The 21,509-nt window shown below is 39.9% G+C and overlaps 1 protein-coding gene across 1 annotated transcript in view; it reads left to right on the top strand.

Moving 5' to 3' along the window:
- The window catches only part of GAB2 (GRB2 associated binding protein 2), a 1,426,812-nt gene that overhangs the window by 1,360,674 nt on the left and 44,629 nt on the right, over positions 1 to 21,509 (top strand). The window contains exons 8-9 of the mRNA XM_044071312.1: positions 18,213 to 18,315; positions 21,239 to 21,361. Of these exons, the coding sequence (XP_043927247.1) occupies positions 18,213 to 18,315; positions 21,239 to 21,361 (226 nt within the window). The remainder of the gene's footprint in view (positions 1 to 18,212; positions 18,316 to 21,238; positions 21,362 to 21,509) is intronic.

Here is a 21,509-nt window from a genome sequence, read left to right as displayed (position 1 = left end):
GAGAGCTCCAACTTCAGCCTGGGAGCTTAACTTTGTCTTGGAGAAACTCACTCTTCCTCCTTTCGAGTCAGCTGCTACTGCAGATTTAAAATTCCTTTCTTGGAAAACAGCTTTCCTTTTAGCAATCACTTCAGCAAGAAGGGTATCTGAATTACAGTCCCTTATGGCAGTGGAGCCTTTCATCATCTTTCATGCGGACAGGGTGTCCCTCAGAACCAATCCCTCCTTCATGCCCAAGGTGGTATCCAGTATGGCTCTTAGTCAGTCCATTCATTTTCCTACCTTATTTCCTAACCCACAGAACAAAGGGGAATGGATAATGCACTCCTTATATGTGCACAGACAACTTAGATTCTACTTGGATAGGACTAAACCTCAAAGGAAATCTGAACAACTGCTGGTGGGATTTGCTGCAGGGACAGAAGGGAAAGCTGTTTCAAAGCAAACTATTTCAAAATGGACAGACCACTACATTCATTTCTGCTATAAGCACCATGGTAGACCTATCCCACAGGGCATCAGACCCCATTCAACCAGGGCTGCATCTACCTCTACAGCCTTTCTCAGGGGCGTCTTTACCAGGGGCATCCTAGATCCTGCTACCTGGAGTTCTGTACATACTTTCACCAAGCATTATCATTTGCCAATTTTCTCTAAATCCAGGACTGGCTTTGCCACTGCAGTCTTGCAGGGCCTTATAGCTGGTCCTAATTCTGTTTAAATTCCTCCTCCCAACCTAAGCTTTGGGAATTTACCCAAATGTAATCACTGCAACAGTGAAACACGAAGAACATAGTACAGTTGTGTACACTTACCATAAATGTAAATTATTTAATGTGTATTCACTGTTGCAGTCCTGGTTATCCTCCCTCCAGCCCCCTTTCTTCTTTTGGCTATACCTCTATTCTCCCTTACTATGCTCAAAATCTTTTTGGTGTATTTGCTTTTTTGTTGGAAGTATATCCTTGTATTTATAGATTTAATTGCTTCCCATTAGGGGGGCACCTGACACCTGGAGCAAGAAAAACACATGTAATGGCATCAGCTGCATGTTTTATACCCCTGACGACCTGACGTCATGGAAGAAGGGACAGCAACTGACACAGGACCCAAGACTTTGTTAATCAGGCTGACTGAGGGCTACTCCAAGCAGATAACCTAAATGTAATGACTGCAACAGTGAATACACTCGCACATCTATATTTATGATAAGTGTACACAACTGTACTTTTCTTCTTATGTGCTACATCTAACCTCTCCTTGTTTACGTCTTTTTTCCAAAAAATTTTAATTTTGCAGTGGACTACCATATAGGATCATAGGATCATAGGATGTTACTAGGCTATTGGCCCTGAGGCCCTTATAAGCCTAGCCAAGAGTTTAGTCCATGTTTAGCCAAGTCAGCACCTGATGTCCCTGTACAGCAGGGACACGGGTGGTATCCCAGGGATGTATTTTCTGTTTCCCATCCAGGTATCCAGGTTGCACTTAAAAAGGGGTGAAGAGGTACTCTGCTTGAGATGGAGAGGGAGTCTATTCCACAGATGGGGGAGTCTTTGGGACACAAATCTGTCCCATCGGTAAGTACTAGTGATGTCACAGACAATGTTGAGGCCACACATTTGGGTTATTCGAGTGGAGCTTGACTTGCGTATTTGCAGCAGTCCCATCAAGGCAGGGTCCAAGATCACCTTGTATGCCAGACAGAGGTCACCTCTGAGGCGTCTGTATGAAACTGAGTAGAGGGACAGGACTTTTAGCCTATCTGTGTATGGTAGATTTTTGAGGCCATGTATTCTCCTGGTGAGGAACCTCTGTGGTCTCCCCAGCTGCTGCATGTTCTTTGCGAGGTACATTCTGAACGGGGTATTTTACTCAATAATGGGCCTTATAAGGGAAGAATACAGGGATGTTATGACCTCCTTATCCCCGGATGAGATACCCTTACTTATGAGGTGGGCCATGTAGAAAGCTTTCCATACAGCGGAAGCAATATGGTGGTCAAAAGTCAGGTTGCTATCAGCCTGGGTGCCTAAATCCCTTACGAATTATTGCGTGCTTAGGACATTGTTATTAATGTGATAATTTGTGGGGACGTCACTCTTCCCAAAGGCGATAATGATGCATTTTTTGGTATTCAGCTTGAGGCCATGTTTCTAGCACCAGTCATTTGTTTGGGTGAGACCCTCTTGGAAGATGTCCACAACACCAGGGGAATTGATGACAATGCCCAGCTTGCAGTCATCTGCAAATTTGGTCAGCCATAGCCCACTGGTTTTGGCCTGCACCTCAGAAAAGTATATCCTAAATAACAGGGGCCCCAAGACCGAGCCCTGGAGTATGCCACTCATTACAGGTCTACTGCTTGAGGTGGCTTCCCCCATTTTGACTAGGTGGGTTTTATCAGTGAGCCAGTTAGCTACCCATCTGGTAACATACAGATTGATGCCTAGTTGAGAGAGTCTATCTATTATGCCCAGGTGGGGAATAGTGTCAAAGGCTTTGGTCAGATCAAGGTAGGCGGTGTGCACCATCTTCCCCTCCTACATGGCTTTGGTGACTGTTGCAAAGAAGTCATCCATATTTAACAGACATGACCTCCCCTTGATAAAGCCAAACTGTGTGGAACTGAATGTCTGGAGGTTGCCAATGTTCGTGTTAATGAGGTCCATGATAATCCATTCCATGGCCTTGCAGATCAAGCTAGTTAGATTGATGGGTCTATAATTTCCCAGATTGGTGTACTCTCAAACTTTGTGCAAAGGGATGACAGTGGCCGTCCTCCATTCAGCTGGGACAACACTGTTACTCAGGCTTTGGATGAATAGGGTGCCTAATGGTACTGCAAGTTTCTGCCTGAGTTCATATTGGATGCAGCCTGGGATGTTATTGGGTCTCATGGAGGCAGTATTTTTTTTTGCCTTTGAGAGAGTAATGATGACCTGTTCCCTAGATATAAGGGGAAGGGGGCAGGTACTGGAAATGTCCTGATATACTGATTGAGAGACAGAGGGGTGAAGTTTTCACTGAATCTGTCAGCAAGCAAATTTGCTATTTCTACAGCATTTGTATATGTGGTGTCCTTGACCACCAGTTCTGAACAGATCTGGGTGCTTCCTTTGAGATTGTGGACATATGTGAAGAAGGCCTTATGACTGTCTCTAGTAGATGTGGCCAATTTGGACTCGAAGTTTGCTTTGGAGGATTTAACTAGTGGTCTTATGTGCTTGTTTAGGCTAAGGAGAGATTACTTCCAATTGGACATCTGCTCCTTCTTGATCCTGGACAGCAATTTTTTTCCTTTTGTTATGGAGTTTATTTATTGCAGATGTCCACCAGACAGGTTTACTCTTCCTTGTGGAGGATGATGTAGTCCTGTCCAGTATTCCTGATTCCATGCATCTATATAAATGCTCATATAGTGCTTCTTGTAAAGTTTTGGATACTGGTGCCAGTTCCTAGAGAGGGGGAGGGGGCTGTGAAGCTGTTTATACCATCCCTCAGGAGGCTGTAATCAGCTTTGGAGAAGTTTTTTGTTTTGACCCTAGCTAGAGGGGAGTCAGGGGAGATGGTGACTTTGAAAGTGACCACTTTAAGGTCGGATCTTACCAGCGAGGATGATACTGCAGGGATGCTGCAGTGGTTACTCATTTTGGTTAATTCCAAGTCCAAGATATTATCACCTCTTGTGGGGGTGTCAACTAGCTGTTCCAAAGCATTTGCATTGACAAACTTGAGGAATCGCTGGGCATTTGTGTTCTGGCATGAGTGGTTCCTCCAGTCAGTGTTTGGGTAGTTAAAGTCACCTAGAATCAGGGTAAAGGGTTGAATCTTGATAGATTTGAAGAGATCCATATAGGTGGGTAGGGTATCTTGAGTCAGATTTGGGGGCCAGTAGCTAGCTATGATTTGCATTGGAGTCTTGTTAGTGGTTAACTGCACCTGGAGTATCTCCTGTGTATCATACTGTTTAAACAGCCTAGAGGTGTGTATGTCTTTAATATATATTGAAACTCCACCACCTTTGGCTTTACTTCCCATAGTTTGGGGTCTGAATGTATGATAGGATGAGTAACCAGGTAAGGATGGGGTGCTCGCTGCAGCTTTGAAGCAGGTTTCTGTGACTGTGCAGATGTCAGCATTTTCCAGGGTTAAGAATGCTTGCAATGAGTGCAGTTTCATGTTTAGACTCCTAGCGTTTAGCAGCATGACCTTTAATTTGCATTTTGTTGAAATTTTTATGTTGGTAGTTTTAACCTCATCACTTTTCCTAAAAAAAGGCACCATGGAGGACTCAAGTGCCTTTGCCAGTAGCCTGAAGCCCAAGTGAGACAGATGCAGGCCATCTCTGGCAAAGCATTGTGATCTGTCAGTCATATCTTCCCAGGCTTTCAGGTACTGGATCCCCCTGGAATGACACCCAGAAACTAAGAAAATTGTTAAAGTCAATCATTTTCTGTTTGTATTGAGGCATCATTTTGAGTGATGATAGATTGCTGCTTAAGGCTAGGGACATACTCGCCTGGGACACATATTCAATGAGTTCAATCATGTCTCTCTTCATATTGTCCAGGGAGGTACATCTCAAGTCATTCACACCAACATGGACTATGACAGAGTCATAACAGTACCTGTTGTTGAGAGACTTGAGTATGTATGTGATATGGTGGATTCTGGCCTTAGACAGACAGCTAACCATGACTTTTCTTATCCAGCCTGGTGAGAGGTGCATCTGTGTGTCTCACAATGGACTCTCCTGTGACTAATATGTTGGGTTTATGGTTAAGCTTTAGTGGCTGAGAGACACAGGTGTTTGAACTATGCATGGTATGTAGTGTGGAGAGCTGTGGAGATCATGTGTGTTTTGCCTCTGAGGTCTCCTTTGGGTATGCTTTTGTTGAGGACCTCCAGATATGTGGGTGGGTGTTGCGCATGTGTGGGTGGTTTTGAGGTATAGTGATTGTGCTGACAACCTTCTCAGTGCCAGATATACTGGCTTGTGAGGGAGAGAGCATAGGCTCTAGGTTCCTAATGTAATTGCATCTCTCACAAATTGTGTTACTAGATGGTAGTAGAAGATAGTTGTCTGTGTACATGAGGCAGTCGCTACACTGTCTCAGGATGCCCATATCAACCAGACTGGCAGGAGAAACTGTAGGAAACTGTCCATCTGTATTTGTCAGAATCTGCGAGAGAAAGGCCAGGGCGAGCTCAGGGCTAGGCCTAAAGCCCAAGTGCTTAAACCAAAACTAAGAGGCTTAGAATAACACAATTTAAACAGGCTATAAACAAGCAGTAATAAATGCAACAGAAAAGATGCAATTGAACAGTTTAGAGAACAAGCAGCAGCAAGTAGCACGCCAATCAACAATTCAATTGAGAATCTTTCAAGAAGGGTTTAATTACTGAGCAGTTAGAAAGTAGGTGGATCATTAGGCTGAGTGATGATTTTGGTTCAGGGTTGAATGATAAAGTTCCAATTAAACCCTTATTGAAAGCACACCCACTTTTGATGTAGAGCTTTATGTTCTACAAATAGTGAATGTTTTTGTGTTATATGTATTGTTTGGTGTCTCTTTAAATGTATTCATCTTCTCAAGTGAATTCTTGATTGGTGGTTTTATATAAATAGTTTGTTTTAGTAATGTTTTATACATCTGAAGAAGCAGCCAGTTTGACTGCGAAAGCGCTTATGTCTGGAACTTACAAAAAGGAAGTCTTGTTTTTATGAATATAGCCTGGGTTTGACTCATCTCATTGGTTTTGGTTAGTCTATCACTTAGTTTTTTCTATATTCTGTTATCAGTCTTGGATAGGGAAGGCAGTCTGTAACCTGCACTCCAAAGTTCCACTTGGCCTTATCCCTGTCTGTTGCCTTTCCCTATATATAGTTATTTGCTCCCAGTGTCTCAGTCCCTTTGCTAACTTTCTCCAGTAAATTCCAAACAACTGCTGCTTATGTTCTGTACCCTTACTAGCATTCACCCTAATTAGTAAAATATTCTTTCTCCAGTCCCATGTTGGCTTAGTTCTTAGTTCTGCTACTTTATAAATAAAATACCCTGTTTGGTTGTTGTTCTTCTTAAAGGCTTGCATCCAAAATCATACTCTCTCCTTATTTCTTAAACTCCCCTCTCCCATTTATCATCATGCCTTTCCACTTTAATCTGTAATCTTCTACTTGTGTTGTGTTATCTACATGAGCCTCAACAGCATAGCTCTAAATTATTCATTCAAATCAAGTAGTCTTAAATCACCTTGCTCTATGGGAAGAATATCTCATCCCACTCAACTCTTGCCTTCTTCCCCACCCAAATAAATTCCTTCAACTCTGTATTAATTATGATCCACATTGTCTCTGGTTGATAAAAAAAAAATGCCTAACCTTTATATAAATTTAAAGGGACAAGAAATGTTTTCACTGCTTGTATCTTACTATCCATATCCATAAACAATAGCTGCCAACATCTCAGTTTTCATGTTATCTTTTGTTTAACCTATTCCCACATATCCCCTACTTGCCATAGTACAGTCCATTTTAATCCATAGAAGTAAAGACATAATTTTTTTCATATTTCTGTAGAGATGGGTATTGCTGTACCTGTTCATGTGTATATAAATGATGTACTGCCATAGCCTTTCTTTTATTTTCATTTGCTTTATACTCTGAAAATGTTTGAAATTTTCTCAAAATCTTACACAATACTGAAATGTCATTTTCTGGATTTGTCATGTAGAAAGTAATATCAACTGTAAATAAAGCCTGAGTTTTCCAGATTACCATACCATTTATTTCCTTGAATTTGTGAGTTCAGTGGTTCTAAGTATAAAGCAAATTACAAACGGGAAAGAGAAGTCCCTTGCCTGGTTCCTGTGTTCAGACACAGCTTGTCAGAGAGGAAACCTTGCATTTTAATTCTAGTCTGTAACTCTTCATATATCCTTCTAATTAACCCCATTATTCTATTAGGAAAAACAAATGCTACCATTGCTCTACTCATAAAATCCCAGCGAATGCCTTCTCTGAATCAATACCCACCAACAGCAGTGCTATTTTCTTACACTCTGCTGCCTTCTGAATCATCATAGTTGTGTTAACATTGTCAAGTATTTGCTTCCCCTCCACAACATCATATATAGTCATATCTATCAATTTTGGCAATGCGTTTGCCATTTTCTTAACTAGAGTAGACATAAATGCTTTATAGTCATTGTTTAAAATTGAAATTCATCTATATGAATTTGGATAATACAGCCATGAATGCTTTCTTCCAAGATTCTGGTACTGTCCCTCCTTTTAAACTTCTGGTAAGTGATTTGCTCCAGTGCAAGTGAAGAGTTACGTATTACTAGTGATCAAGACCAAAGGGATGTGACTACGATGCTTCCAAGCCAGTGCATAGGAGCATACACATGTATGGTGAGGGCATAGGACATCCTTTGGTGATGTAGTAATCATGTCAGCCTCTAAGGGGTAATGCTTGAGACATACTAGGATGCCTTTGTAGTCTCCACCCCAATACAGTGTAAGTTGTAAGGGGAAAGGAGTGCAATGTAGTTCCTTGGCTTGGGGTAAATTAGGGTTCACTCAAGGAACATACAAATAGTCAACAAGCACATCCCTATTCTGGGAGGAAAAAGACAGTCCTTCAGACTGTTTAGATGATGGAACCCTCCCCCAGCAATGGACAGAAGTAAAAGGGTGCAGGCAGGTGCACAAGCTTCTCCATATCTATCTGGATAATGACTTCTTCCAGTTGACTCTGCTTAGTGCAGAGAACCCCCCACCCCTTACTGAAAACAGATAGGCTTAAGTCCTAATTGAGTAGGGTCTGATGGTCAACAAGCAGAGAAAGAAAAATAGTACAGAAGAAAAATCTAGCCACTGCTATTACTAGTCCCCAGTGAAGTCACAGAATGAACCCTTTAGAAAGCTATAAACATATACTTCAAACTTGAGTTGTAATCTCAAATTATTTTTAATACAGGTGCCTTTTGTTACTTTTCTAGTGAGCTGCAATATGGGAAGCATGTTATGAGGTTCCCTATTATAGTTCAATGATCAATGTAGTCAGTGAAAGCAGTTGCATAAATGCCCCATAGCCTGAACAATGATGTTGTCATTTGTGACATAGTAATACTTCACCAAAGAGGTGTACTTACTGGCAGCTACTTATGGGCTGCAATTCGACAGTAGCATGTAAAGGACTGTGGAAGATGTGTGGAAAGGGATGTAGTGCACATATTATAGGGTGCCACTGTATGTGCCAAGTAACAGTGTGTATCTCTGAGCAAGTAGAGAGCTGGACACAGGAATATGTCCCATATCACACCCAAAATATTGGTACCAGTGCAGTGCAGTATATGTCAAAGTGCTGATTGTTTAAGTTCAGAAATGTCCTTGCTTATAGTCTTCGGAGGTCTCCTTTTTTGAGTTCACAGAGAGTTTTCTGTATCCTTTGAGCACTCATTCTTATGTTTTGTTTATGACATTTATTGTGCCGTAGCCACCCCAAAGAAAACGCAAGATCTCAATGAACTGAACTGCTTCCTCCTTTTCTTGTCAATGAGGCATGTTATTCTTCTTATGCTTTTCAGGCTGTCTGGGGTGTCCTTTCTGTGTAAGAGGTGATAAAAACCTTTTTCCTTTCTTCAGCCCTCCTAGTAATGCAGGTTTTGAACCATTGTGCTAATTACAGACTTGGTTACTGCATTTGAGTGCTGCAGGAGAAATTGATAGTAACAACAAAGGGTGTCATGCACTTAAGCAGTCTCAGGTAAGCAACTCCTACATTTTGATGTGCAGTTTTCTCACGTGATAGACATCGTCAGCATCTTCATTTTCCAGACCACTTTCCCTGCTGATAACTAAACTGAGCAGCATAAACCAAGCTTCCCTATCCTCAGCAACAATCTCCAGGTTATCTGGTGAAATCCATACGTGTCCAAAGGTGAGCTGAGAGGCTCTATATTATTTCAGTGAACGCTTAAAATAGTGAACGCTGTTTAATCAACCCTTATAAAGTTGAAATCCCTAAATCCCAAACACACGGAACAGCGATTTTTTTTCCCCAGGGAAATAAAATTACTGGGCCTTGTTCGGGACTTTGCCATTTCCTCCACTGTAGTGCAATCCCAGAGTTGGTATATTTAAATAGGGGGGTGTCTGGGGCAAAGCTCCCCACTTTATTTTGTGTTGTGATTTATTTATTTATTTATTTTTACGGATCAGCAATTTTTTCCCCTGGGGAAAAATCGCTGTTCTGTGTGTTCGAGATTTAGGGATTTTGACTTTAATGGGTCAATTAAACAGCATTCGCTATTTTAAGTGGTCATTGAAGTAATATAGACCCAGCTGAGAGACATAATCCTCCCACCATGTTCTGGGTTTCCCATGGGGCCTCACTTCAGTCAACTGCTTTTTAGTACAACTCCTGCTGGAGGCATCAAAGGGCATCATCACAAGCCACAGTCTCAAAATGGTAATGCAATGCTGCCAGTTGACAGAACAAAAGGTTTTTATTTGAATCATTTTTAGTTTTAGCTTGCCAAAATTTTTGAGACTCGATTTCTTCTGGCTCTAGCCTGCATTCTATGTTTTTGTGATGTTACTACAACTGGCATCATCATTTGAAGAAGTTATTTGTTTACATAGCAACAACTGTTCACTTGACTGCAGGGTTGGCATGCATGTTTGTCTTGGATGGAGATTTATTGCTTTGTTACATGCATCATTGATACCTGTGGCTCTCTACTTCATGGCAGTTATTTGTCAACCCACAGCAAGTTAGGAAACTTGCTAGGTGTGGGTGGTAGGAGTATGTTTGTGTGGCTAGCTTTCTGGTCAAAATTTTGGAGGCAATTTTTGAGACCTAGCTTTGGATAATTTTTGTGAGTGTCACACTTACCTGCACCAGAGATCTTTATATTCTGTGCTTTCGTGCCCATCAAAACCTTAGGGATGTGCATCTTTTGTCTGTCCAGCTCCTGGGAATAGGATGGTATTCCTTTGCATGACAACTGTGGTTCACTACATGACATTTTCATGTATACAGCTTACCTGCAACTGCTGTTTGTATGTGTTTTTGGTAGTTGGATCAGATGCAGGACTAGATGGGATCATTTGGCCAGTTTTTGTCTGGTGCAGCATTGGCCAGACAACAGTGTTTTATAGAATGTTCATGTCATATTCAGTCAAGTAAAGCATTTTAGTTAAAAATGCTTTTTGATAGTATTATATCTGCAGAAAAAAATCTGAGACACAACAGACTGTTTTTTTTTTTTTTTTGTGCAGCAAATCTTCTTTATGACAAAACAATTTTGTGCAGCAGGACCAGTTTTCCTTCAGTGGTTTCTGTTTGCAAAAGAAACCATCTGAATTTTTTTCACATGGCACTAATCCAAAGATACCCTTATATACCGACAGAAGCATAGCTGGCTTATCCTGTGCATGGAGCCATTCCCCGATCTGGCAGCCCGTAACTTCAACTTCATTGATGAGACAAAAAAAAAAGGTCTGTAATCTGGTGGCTGGCTTGTACTCTAGAAATACAGGAGCTAACCAGCCAACTAGTGCCTACTTCTGTGTCTTACCCGCAAAGCCTACTTCTGTGTCCCACCCCCCACCTCTCCACAGGACAGGAGAAATTTAAAAAAAAAGTCCATGATCTGATATCTGATGCAGATGGTACAGTTTATAGCACCACAGAACACCACAGAACTCATATTTTACCTTAAAGTTAAAGAAAAATTTTTTTTCTTTTAAACTGTAGCAAACTACATGAAACATTTGTAGCAAGCAGATACAGGGAACACACTGTGCTAAAACTCTTTAAGTTATGTTTAAAAAAAGACTTTGATTAAAACTGCAGCAAACAGTTGCTACAGTTTAACCACCCACAGAGTGCTACAGTGCTTATATTTGTCTTCAAAATAAAAGAAAAAAAATGTTTTTCTTTTAAACTATAGCAAATTGCTTGCGACATTTCTAGCAAGCAGTTCCTGCAGTTAGACCTCACAGGGAGTGCTATAGCACTCAGCTTTGACTGCAGATACAACAGCTACATTTAATAGCCAGTGTGTGTGTGTGTGTCTTTCGGCATGCACTATTAATAAAGAGCAATTGGGATCACCCAGTCATGTCCCCTAACCCTTTGCACTGTGGCAGTTGCCCCCTTCATCCCACACTGCTACATACTGAATGCACACAAAGTCATTAAGCACTACTTTAAGGAAAAAAAACAGTTTCTAAAGAGTTAACTGAAGAATTTCTTCCTTGTTATAAGTGCAATCTAGTTTCAAAGTAATGTCCCCCTTCATATTCTTCTGCATGTCCGTTTTGGAAGATGTAACTACTCAAAACCACTTCCACAAATACTGATCTCTCATCTGTGTTTTACAGTATTGTCTGTACTCCGTCATATGTATGTCTTCAGTGAACAGAGAATTGTCCAAATAGTGTAGTTTAGTATAGATGCTGTCTATAAAAGAAATGCATATTGCAAACATGGTTGAGATTACCACTATCTCCAGTTTATTTATTTGGTATTCATTAGCCGGCTGGGTGGGCTGGTCAACTGACCCTTTTCAGACATGAACTGGTCTTAGAGGAGCAACAAGCAAAACAAAAGAAGCACAATAAGAGTTTATATAAAATAAATGTGAAACAGCAGGTGTACACAGTATTGAGGAGCATATACAAGACAAATGTGCTTAACTGTAGTACTAAGCATATAGAAGGCAATGTGCATAACTGTAGTATATACAAGACAAATGTGCATAAGTGAACTACTAAGTATATACAAGGCAAATGTATGTAACTGTAGTATATACAAGACAAATGTGCATAACTGTAGTATATACAAGACAAATGTGCATAAGTGTAGTACTAAGTATATAGAAGGCAAATGTGCATAACTGTAGTACTAAGTATATACAGGACAAATGTGCATAACTGTAGTATATACAAGACAAATGTGCATAAGTGCAGTATATACAAGACAAATGTGCATAAGTGTAGTACTAAGTATATAGAAGACAAATGTGCATAACTGTAGTACTACGTATATACAAGACAAATGTGCATAACTGTAGTATATACAAGACAAATGTGCATAAGTGTAGTACTAAGTATATAGAAGGCAAATGTGCATAACTGTAGTATATACAAGACAAATGTGCATAACTGTAGTATATACAAGACAAATGTGCATAAGTGTAGTACTAAGTATATAGAAGGCAAATGTGCATAACTGTAGTACTAAGTATATACAAGACAAATGTGCATAAGTGTAGTATATACAAGACAAATGTGCATAAGTGTAGTACTACGTATATAGAAGGCAAATGTGCATAACTGTAGTATATACAAGACAAATGTGCATAAGTGTAGTACTAAGTATGTACAAGACAAATGTGCATAACTGTAGTATGTACAAGACAAATGTGCATAAGTGTAGTATATACAAGACAAATGTGCATAAGTGTATTACTAAGTATATAGAAGGCAAATGTGCATAACTGTAGTATATACAAGACAAATGTGCATAAGTGTAGTACTAAGCATATAGAAGGCAAATGTGCATAACTGTAGTACTAAGTATATGCAAGGCAAATGTGCATAAGTGTATTACTAAGTATATAGAAGGCAAATGTGCATAACTGTAGTATATACAAGACAAATGTGCATAAGTGTAGTACTAAGCATATAGAAGGCAAATGTGCATAACTGTAGTACTAAGTATATGCAAGACAAATGTGCATAACTGTAGTATATACAAGGCAAATGTGCATAACTGTAATACTAAGCATATACATGGCAAATGTGCATAACTGTAATACTAAGCATGTACAAGGCAAATGTGCATAACTGTAGTATATACAAGTCAAATGTGCATAACTGTAGTATTAACTATATATAATACAAAATGTGCATAACTGTAGTACTAAGTATATACAAGACAAATGTGCATAACTATAATACTAAGCATATACAAGGCAAATGTGCATAACTGTAGTATATACAAGTCAAATGTGCATAACTGTAGTATTAACTATATATAATACAAAATGTGCATAACTGTAGTACTAAGTATATACAAGACAAATGTGCATAACTATAATACTAAGCATATACAAGGCAAATGTGCATAACTGTAGTATTTACAAGGCAAATGTGCATAACTGTAGTATTAACTATATATAATACAAAATGTGCATAACTGTAGTACTAAGTATATACAAGACAAATGTGCATAACTATAATACTAAGTATATACAAGGCAAATGTGCATAACTGTAGTATATACAAGACAAATGTGCATAAGTGTAGTACTAAGCATATAGAAGGCAAATGTGCATAACTGTAGTACTAAGTATATGCAAGACAAATGTGCATAACTGTAGTATATACAAGGCAAATGTGCATAACTGTAATACTAAGCATATACATGGCAAATGTGCATAACTGTAATACTAAGCATGTACAAGGCAAATGTGCATAACTGTAGTATATACAAGTCAAATGTGCATAACTGTAGTATTAACTATATATAATACAAAATGTGCATAACTGTAGTACTAAGTATATACAAGACAAATGTGCATAACTATAATACTAAGTATATACAAGGCAAATGTGCATAACTGTAGTATATACAAGTCAAATGTGCATAACTGTAGTATTAACTATATATAATACAAAATGTGCATAACTGTAGTACTAAGTATATACAAGACAAATGTGCATAACTGTAATACTAAGCATATACAAGGCAAATGTGCATAACTGTAGTATATACAAGTCAAATGTGCATAACTGTAGTATTAACTATATATAATACAAAATGTGCATAACTGTAGTACTAAGTATATACAAGACAAATGTGCATAACTGTAATACTAAGCATATACAAGGCAAATGTGCATAACTGTTATCTTCTTCTTCTTTCGGATGCTCTCGTTAGGGGTCACCACAGCAGATCAACTGTTTCCATTTCTTCCTGTCCTCTGCATCTTGCTCTGTCACACCAACCACCTGCACATCCTCACCACATCCATAAACCTTATCTTAGGCCTTCCTCTTTTCCTGTTACCTGGCAGCTTCATCCTTAGGATCTTTTTCCCAATATACTCAGCATCCCTCCTCAGCACATGTCCAAACCAATGTAATCGTGCCTCTCTGGCTTTGTCTCCAAACCTTCCAACCTGGGCTGACCCTCTAATATACTTATTCCTAATTCTGTCCATCCTCGTCACACCCAGTGCAAATCTTAACATCTTCAACTCTGCCATGTCAAGCTCTGACTCCTGCCTTTTTGTCAGTGCCACTGTCTCCAACCCATATAACATAGCTGGTCTCACTACCCTCTTGTAGACCTTCCCTTTCACTCTTACTGGTACTCGTCTGTCACAAATCACTCCTGACACTCTTCTCAACCCACTCCATCCTGCCTGTACTCTCTTCTTCACCTCTCTTCCATACTCACCATTTCTCTGAACTGTTAATCCCAAGTACTTAAACTCATCCACCTTCACCACCTCTGCTCCCTGCATCCTTACCATTCCTCTATCCTCCCTCTCATTCACACACATATAGTCTGTCTTAGTCCTGCTGACCTTCATTCCTCTTCTCTCTAGAGCATATCTCCAGCTCTCCAGGGTCTCCTCCACATGTTCCCTACTCTCACTACAGATCACAATGTCATCTGCAAACATCATAGTCCATGGGGATTCCTGTCTGATCTCGTCTGTCAACCTGTCCATCACCATTGCAAATAAGAAAGGGCTCAGAGCTGATCCTTGATGTAATCCCACCTCCACCTTAAACGCATCCGTCACTCCCACTGCAGACATCACCGCTGTCACACTACCTTCGTACATATCCTGTACCACTCTTACATACTTCTCTGACACTCCCGACTTCCTCATACAATACCACACCTCCTCTCTAGGCACCTTGTCATATGCTTTCTCTAAGTCCACAAAGACACAATGCAATTCCTTCTGACCTTCTCTGTACTTCTCCATCAACACTCTGAGAGCAAACATCGCATCTGTAGTGCTCTTTCCTGGTATGAAACCATACTGCTGATCACTAATCATCACCTCCCTTCTTAACCTAGCTTCCACTACTCTTTCCCATAACTTCATGCTGTGACTGATCAGTTTAATCCCTCTGTAGTTACTACAACTCTGCACATCACCATTATTCTTAAAAATCAGTACCAAAACACTTTTTCTCCATTCCTCAGGCATCCGCTCACTTTCCAAGATTTCATTAAACAATCTAGTTAAAAACTCCACTGCCATTTCACCTAAACACCTCCATGCTTCCACAGGTATGTCATCTGGACCAACAGCCTTTCCGTTCTTCATCTTCTTCATAGCTATCCTTACTTCCTCCATGCTAATCCACTGCACTTCATAATTCACTATCCGCACATCATCCAACCTTCTCTCCCTCTCATTCTCTTCATTCATCAACCCCTCAAAGTACTCTTTCCATCTGCTCAACACACCCTCCTTGCTTGTGAGTACACTTCCCTCATTATCCTTTATCACCCTTACCTGCTGCACATCTTTACTAGCTCGGTCCCTCTGTCTAGCCAATCGGTACAGGTCCTTTTCTCCCGCTTTAGTGTCCAACCTTTTATACAACTCTTCATATGCCTTATCCTTAGTCTTTACCACCTCTCTCTTTGCCATGCACCTCATCTCCTTATACTCTTGTCTACTTTCTTCATCTCTTTGACAATCCCACTTCTTCTTCGCCACCCTCTTTCTCTGTATACTCTCCTGTACTTCTTCATTCCACCACCAGGTCTCCTTGTCCTCCTTCCTCTTTCCAGATGTCACACCAAGCACCTTTCTAGCCATCTCTCTTACTAACTCTGCTGTAGTTACCCAGCTATTCGGTAACTCTTCACTGCCACCCAGTGCCTGTCTTAACTCTTCCCTGAACATCACCTCACAATTACCCTTTTTCAATTTCCACCATTTGATCCTTGGTGCTGCCCTCACACTCATCCTCCTCTTCTTGATCACCAATGTCATCCTACAAACCACCATCCTATGCTGCCTAACTACACTTTCCCCTGCCACCACTTTACAGTCTCCAATCTCCTTCAGACTGGCCCTTCTACATAAGATATAATCCACATGTGTGCATCTTCCTCCACTCTTGTATGTCACCCTATGCTCCTCCCTCTTGTTAAAAAACATATTCATCACAGCCATGTCCATCCTTTTCGCAAAATCCACTACCATCTAACCTTCTGCATTCCTTTGCTTAACACCATACCTACCCATCACTTCCTCATCCCCTCTGTTCCCTTCACCAAGATGCCCATTGAAATCTGCTATAATCACCAGTCTCTCACCCTTGGGTACAGTCATCACCACTTCATCCAACTCACTCCAAAATTTTTCTTTCTCATCCATCACACACCCAACTTGTGGAGCATATGCACTAACAACATACATCATTACACCATCAATTTCCAGCTTCATAAACATCACTCTATCCGACACTCTTTTCACCTCCAAAACACTCTTAGCATACTGTTCCTTCAGGGTAATGCCTACGCCATTTCTCCTCCCATCCACACCATGATAAAACAATTTGAAACTGCCTCCAATACACCAAGCTTTGCTCCCCTTCCATCTGGTCTCTTGCACACACAATATACCAACCTTCCTTCGGTCCATCATATCAGCTAGCTCTCTCACTATACCAGTCATACTGCCAACATTCAAAGTACCGACCCTCACTATCACAGTCCTACCCTTTACCTGCCTTCGGGCATGCCTTCCCCCTCTTCTCCTCCTTCGGGCAACCGTAGCCCAATTTCCGCTAGCACTCTGTTGGCCAACAGTACTGGTGGTGGTCGTTGTTAACCCGGGCCTTGACCGATCCGGTATGTATTTCTGTACTGTTGTCTGCATGTATGATTTGGCAACATTTTATGCCGGATGCCCTTCCTGACGCAACCCACTCCATTTATCTGGGCTTGGGACCGGCACAAAGAAATGCACTGGCTTGTGCATCCCCAGTGGCTGGGCATAACTGTAGAACTAAGTATGTATAACACACAATATGCAAAACTGTAGTACTAAGTATATACAAGACAAATGTGCATAACTATAATACTAAGCATATACAAGACAAATGTGCATAACTGCAGTATATACAAGGCAAATGTGTATAACTGTAGTACTAAGTATATACAAGGCAAATGTGCATAACTGTAATACTAAGCATATACAAGGCAAATGTGCATAACTGTAATACTAAGCATATATAAGGCAAATGTGCATAACTGTAATACTAAGCATATACAAGGCAAATGTGCATAACTGTAATACTAAGCACATACAAGGCAAATGTGCATAACTGTAATATTAAGCATATACAAGGCAAATGTGCATAACTGTAGTATATACAAGGCAAACGTGCATAACTGTAGTACTAAGTATATATAACACAAAATGTGCATAACTGTAGTATTAAATATATACAAAACAAATGTGCATAACTATAGTAATAAGCATATATAAGGCAAATGTGCATAACTGTAGTATATACAAGGCAAATGTGCATAACTGTAATACTAAGCATAGACAAGGCAAATGTGTATAACTATTATATACAAGGCAAATGTGCATAATTGTAGAACTAAGTGTATATATAACACAAAATATGCATAACTGTAGTGCTAAGTATATACAAGACAAATGTACATAACTGTAATACTAAGCATATACAAGGCAAATGTGCATAACTGTAATATATACAGGGCAAATGTGCATAACTGTAGTACTAAGTACGTACAAGGCAAATGTGCATAATTATACAGCATTATGTACAGAAATATTTAAGCAGGGCATTAAGTGCAACAGAACCTTAAGCATATGAAGAGCCTTTAGCCTGCATCTTTAAAGCAAGAACATTTGGCTGCTTTCTGGAGATGCTCCTTCGTTTTGGTCCTAAAGCAATTCAGAGTTTTTTGTTCCCAAATGTGTGCTGGAATGTGGTTTCATATTTATGGTTGTAACTTTCCCAGTCTTGCTTTGCTCATTGTAAACAATTATTTTACATGGATTTTGATTGGTTATGAAATGTTTAGCAGATTTAAAAACAGTAATGCTTACGTTAATTTGTTTCTGTGATCGCAGTAAGTCAGCATGTAACATCACTGTTGTTATTCTTGCAGTTCAGCTATGAATTCTCTGTCTTCACAACACTGCAGACCTGTGTCTACTCAGAGCATCACAAGCACAGATTCAGGGGACAGCGAAGACAATTACGTACCAATGGTAAGGGATTCTATAACTGTAGGTAGAACCAGTTTATTTTGCATAAAATGCTGCTTTACTGTGAGAAGGAATTCCAAAACTGAACCAACAACATATCGTTACTGGTTATGGTAAATACTGTGATTAACTAAAGGAGAGATGTGAACCCTCATAATAACTCAATTATTTCTGGAGAATTAAAGATGGCTGTGTTTACTCTGTCATATGCCAAAGACCTAGGGCTACCACCTGTCCCACTTTGCGAGGGACAGTCCCTATTTGGGCAGTTGTGTCCTGCAGAAATATTGTAAGAATGGCAACTGTCCTGAAATATTAGGGCAAAATTATTTCATATATTTTATGTAATAGTTGCATAAAACAGTTAACACCTAAATGTTATAAGAAACAGAATAAGCAACTAAAATGCTACAAGAATAAGTTTTTATTTAGGCAAAAAAGTGAAGTTCTGCCCCTTGTACTGGCCGTGGGTATGTTTTGGCCTGCAAAATCTGATGCTTGTGCCACGATTGTCCCACTTTGGCCATCTGAAAAGGTGGCAACCCAACAAAGACCAGTTGATAGTACTCCCTACATTTTTGGAGATGCATATTGATATGAAGTAGGTATTTCAGTATAAGAATGCATGTGGTTATTACTTACGAATGCCATAAAGGAAGGACTAGAGGAAAACTCTTTGGTGTACTTGATGTCACAGTCACAATTATTCCTCCAGCTGCTTCCTGGATGAATTATGCCAGTGAATAAGCAGGAGGACATTTCCACAAGTGGAAGAAACAGGTTTCAAGTATAAAATGTGTTATAGAAATAAAGGAATTCTGTGTGAAGTGAGCAGTTCTGCATAATTTGCTATTGTTCTTTGCACTTAAAAGGTGTGTATAGAAATACCCAAACCACTGAGTAAATGATGCAGCAGTTCTGTCAGTGGTACCTTTTTCTTGTTACTCCTTGCCAGCAAAATATTACATTTGTATGGAAAGGACTGTTGAACTATGTAGCACACATTAGTCTTTTCACACACACACACACACACACACACACACACACACACACACACACACACACACACACACACACACACACACACACACACACACACACATGAGTAGTTTGAAAGGTTACCAATTTATATGTCGGTATTTCTTTGCAATGTTGTGGAAACTGGAGACCTGGCAAAAACACAAATGGATACAGGAAGGAAGTGTAGAGTCAGGAAAGAAGGCAAAATGTTATGGGGGTTATTATTTTTTTTTTTATTTTCTCTCTCTTCTCTTGAGGAGTTCTTTTTTATCTTTGCTTGAATTTTAGTCATAGTTCATCCAGAGAGTGCTAAGGTGCTAGTAGCCATTAACCTCATGTCTCCATGAGTAAGCTGCAGGAAACAGAAAGAGTTAAGATCCTAAGATCTGACTTTGGCACCTTCTTTAGTAGGTAACTCTTGGGATTACTTTTTCTGATATTCCCAGTTTGACTAGTTTTTTTTTTCATCTCTACAGGTAAAGCTGCACATGCCTCATACTGATGCATATTGTGGTATCATGCACCGGGGTAGGAAAGTGTACTACTCAGTACTTTTCTGCTACACAAACATTAAAGATCTAACCCTTGTGGTGGAAACTGGGACCAAAGACTCTTCTTCCTCAAGTTTCCCCCTAAGTGTTGCAAGGTTCACTGGCCCAAGTTGATGATATTTTCCTAGGGACCCCCAAACTGGCAGTCTGGAAGACAAGCCTAGATTTTGGACATACAGAGGCTAGGCTGTTGAATATCATTAGGACATGTCCTCAATATTGTTGGGAGTATGCCCCTCACAGGTCCCTCCAACCCTAACACCTTCTACAGTGAACACTGCCTTGTGCACAGAGATCTGTCAGCCTATATCTTGTTCGTGTCATTTGCATATTCAAGACCACACTCATTAGCCAAGTGTGATCTCCCTCCTCCCCACATCCCTACCTTGGCACGATGAGGTATCTCTGTCTCTCTTTCTTTCTCTCTCTCTCCCCCCTCCCCCTCCCTCTCTCTTGCTTATTTCTCTCTCTCTCTCTCTCTCTATCTCTCTCTGTCTCTCTGTCTCTCTCTCTCTCTCAGGACAATAAGTTATTCCCAACTCCTTCTCTCTCAGGATAATAAGTTATTCCCAACTCCTTCCTGAATATTTCCTGTCTTTCAGAAAAACTTTTAGACTAAGTAAGTCCTCCATGAACTGGCCTGTAACCCGTTTACCTTCCCCAATACAAATTCCTTATGACTACCTAGTTAACAAGAAGAAGTCTTGAGCCATCCCACTCATGGAGCCTGTCCGTAAGAATTTCAGTGTTTTGAAGTACAAAGCCAGGCTGTTTTTATAGTAATAAAAGAAAGAAACAAAGTTAGTATACCTCCATGCCATAGGCATCTACATTAGAAATCTGTTAGGCTTATACTAACATTTTCTTTTGTTTTTGAATGCTTGCATACAACTTTGTGTTCATGGTGCATGGTATCTGGTCCATATTGTAGTTCTTAGTGATACCAGACAAAAGATGACCCATGTGGATAACACAATGAACTGTTAGTTAAAATAAGAAGAAAAGTGAATGTGGTACCAAGAAAACATGCAAAACTCAATGTTCTTCCTCTGTACTTGAGAGTTATTATCCAGAGGCCTTCATATATAGTAACATCATAAAATGATTCTGAAAGGTTTACCATCAGCTCATTTTAATTATAAAAATGTAGTTGGGATCAGTACAGTATTTGGCCACAATGGCCTCCTCACAACGTATGTGCAGCATATAGACTGTGACATTCACTTTAATAAAGTATCTTCTGATAAGTTATACATTTCTTGCCTGCAAAAACAAATAGGTGTGACATTAAGTTTTTACATTTTTTATGAAAGAGGTTATTGATAATGTTTCATTTTTTTTTCTTCACATGAAAGCAAAATCCAGTTTCAGCTTCTCCAGTGCCTAGTGGTACTAATAGCCCTGCTCCTCGGAAAAGTGGAAACGTTGATTATCTGGCTTTGGATTTCCAGCCAAGTTCCCCTAGCCCTAACAGGAAGGTATGTAAGTCACCACTTTGATGGAACATAAAATCATATATCAAAATAGCAAATTGTTATACTTCAGTGTTGATGTTCTCAGCTTTTGGTACAATATTAAAACTTTTTTTGTTAATAATGTTGATCAAACTTTTTCTTCTTGTGACTG

The sequence above is a fragment of the Protopterus annectens genome, chromosome 5.part0 (assembly GCF_019279795.1).
Source record: "Protopterus annectens isolate FY-2018-M chromosome 5.part0, PAN1.0, whole genome shotgun sequence".
Classification (NCBI taxonomy): Eukaryota; Metazoa; Chordata; order Ceratodontiformes; family Protopteridae; genus Protopterus; species Protopterus annectens.
This window is presented reverse-complemented; position numbering and strand designations above follow the sequence as displayed.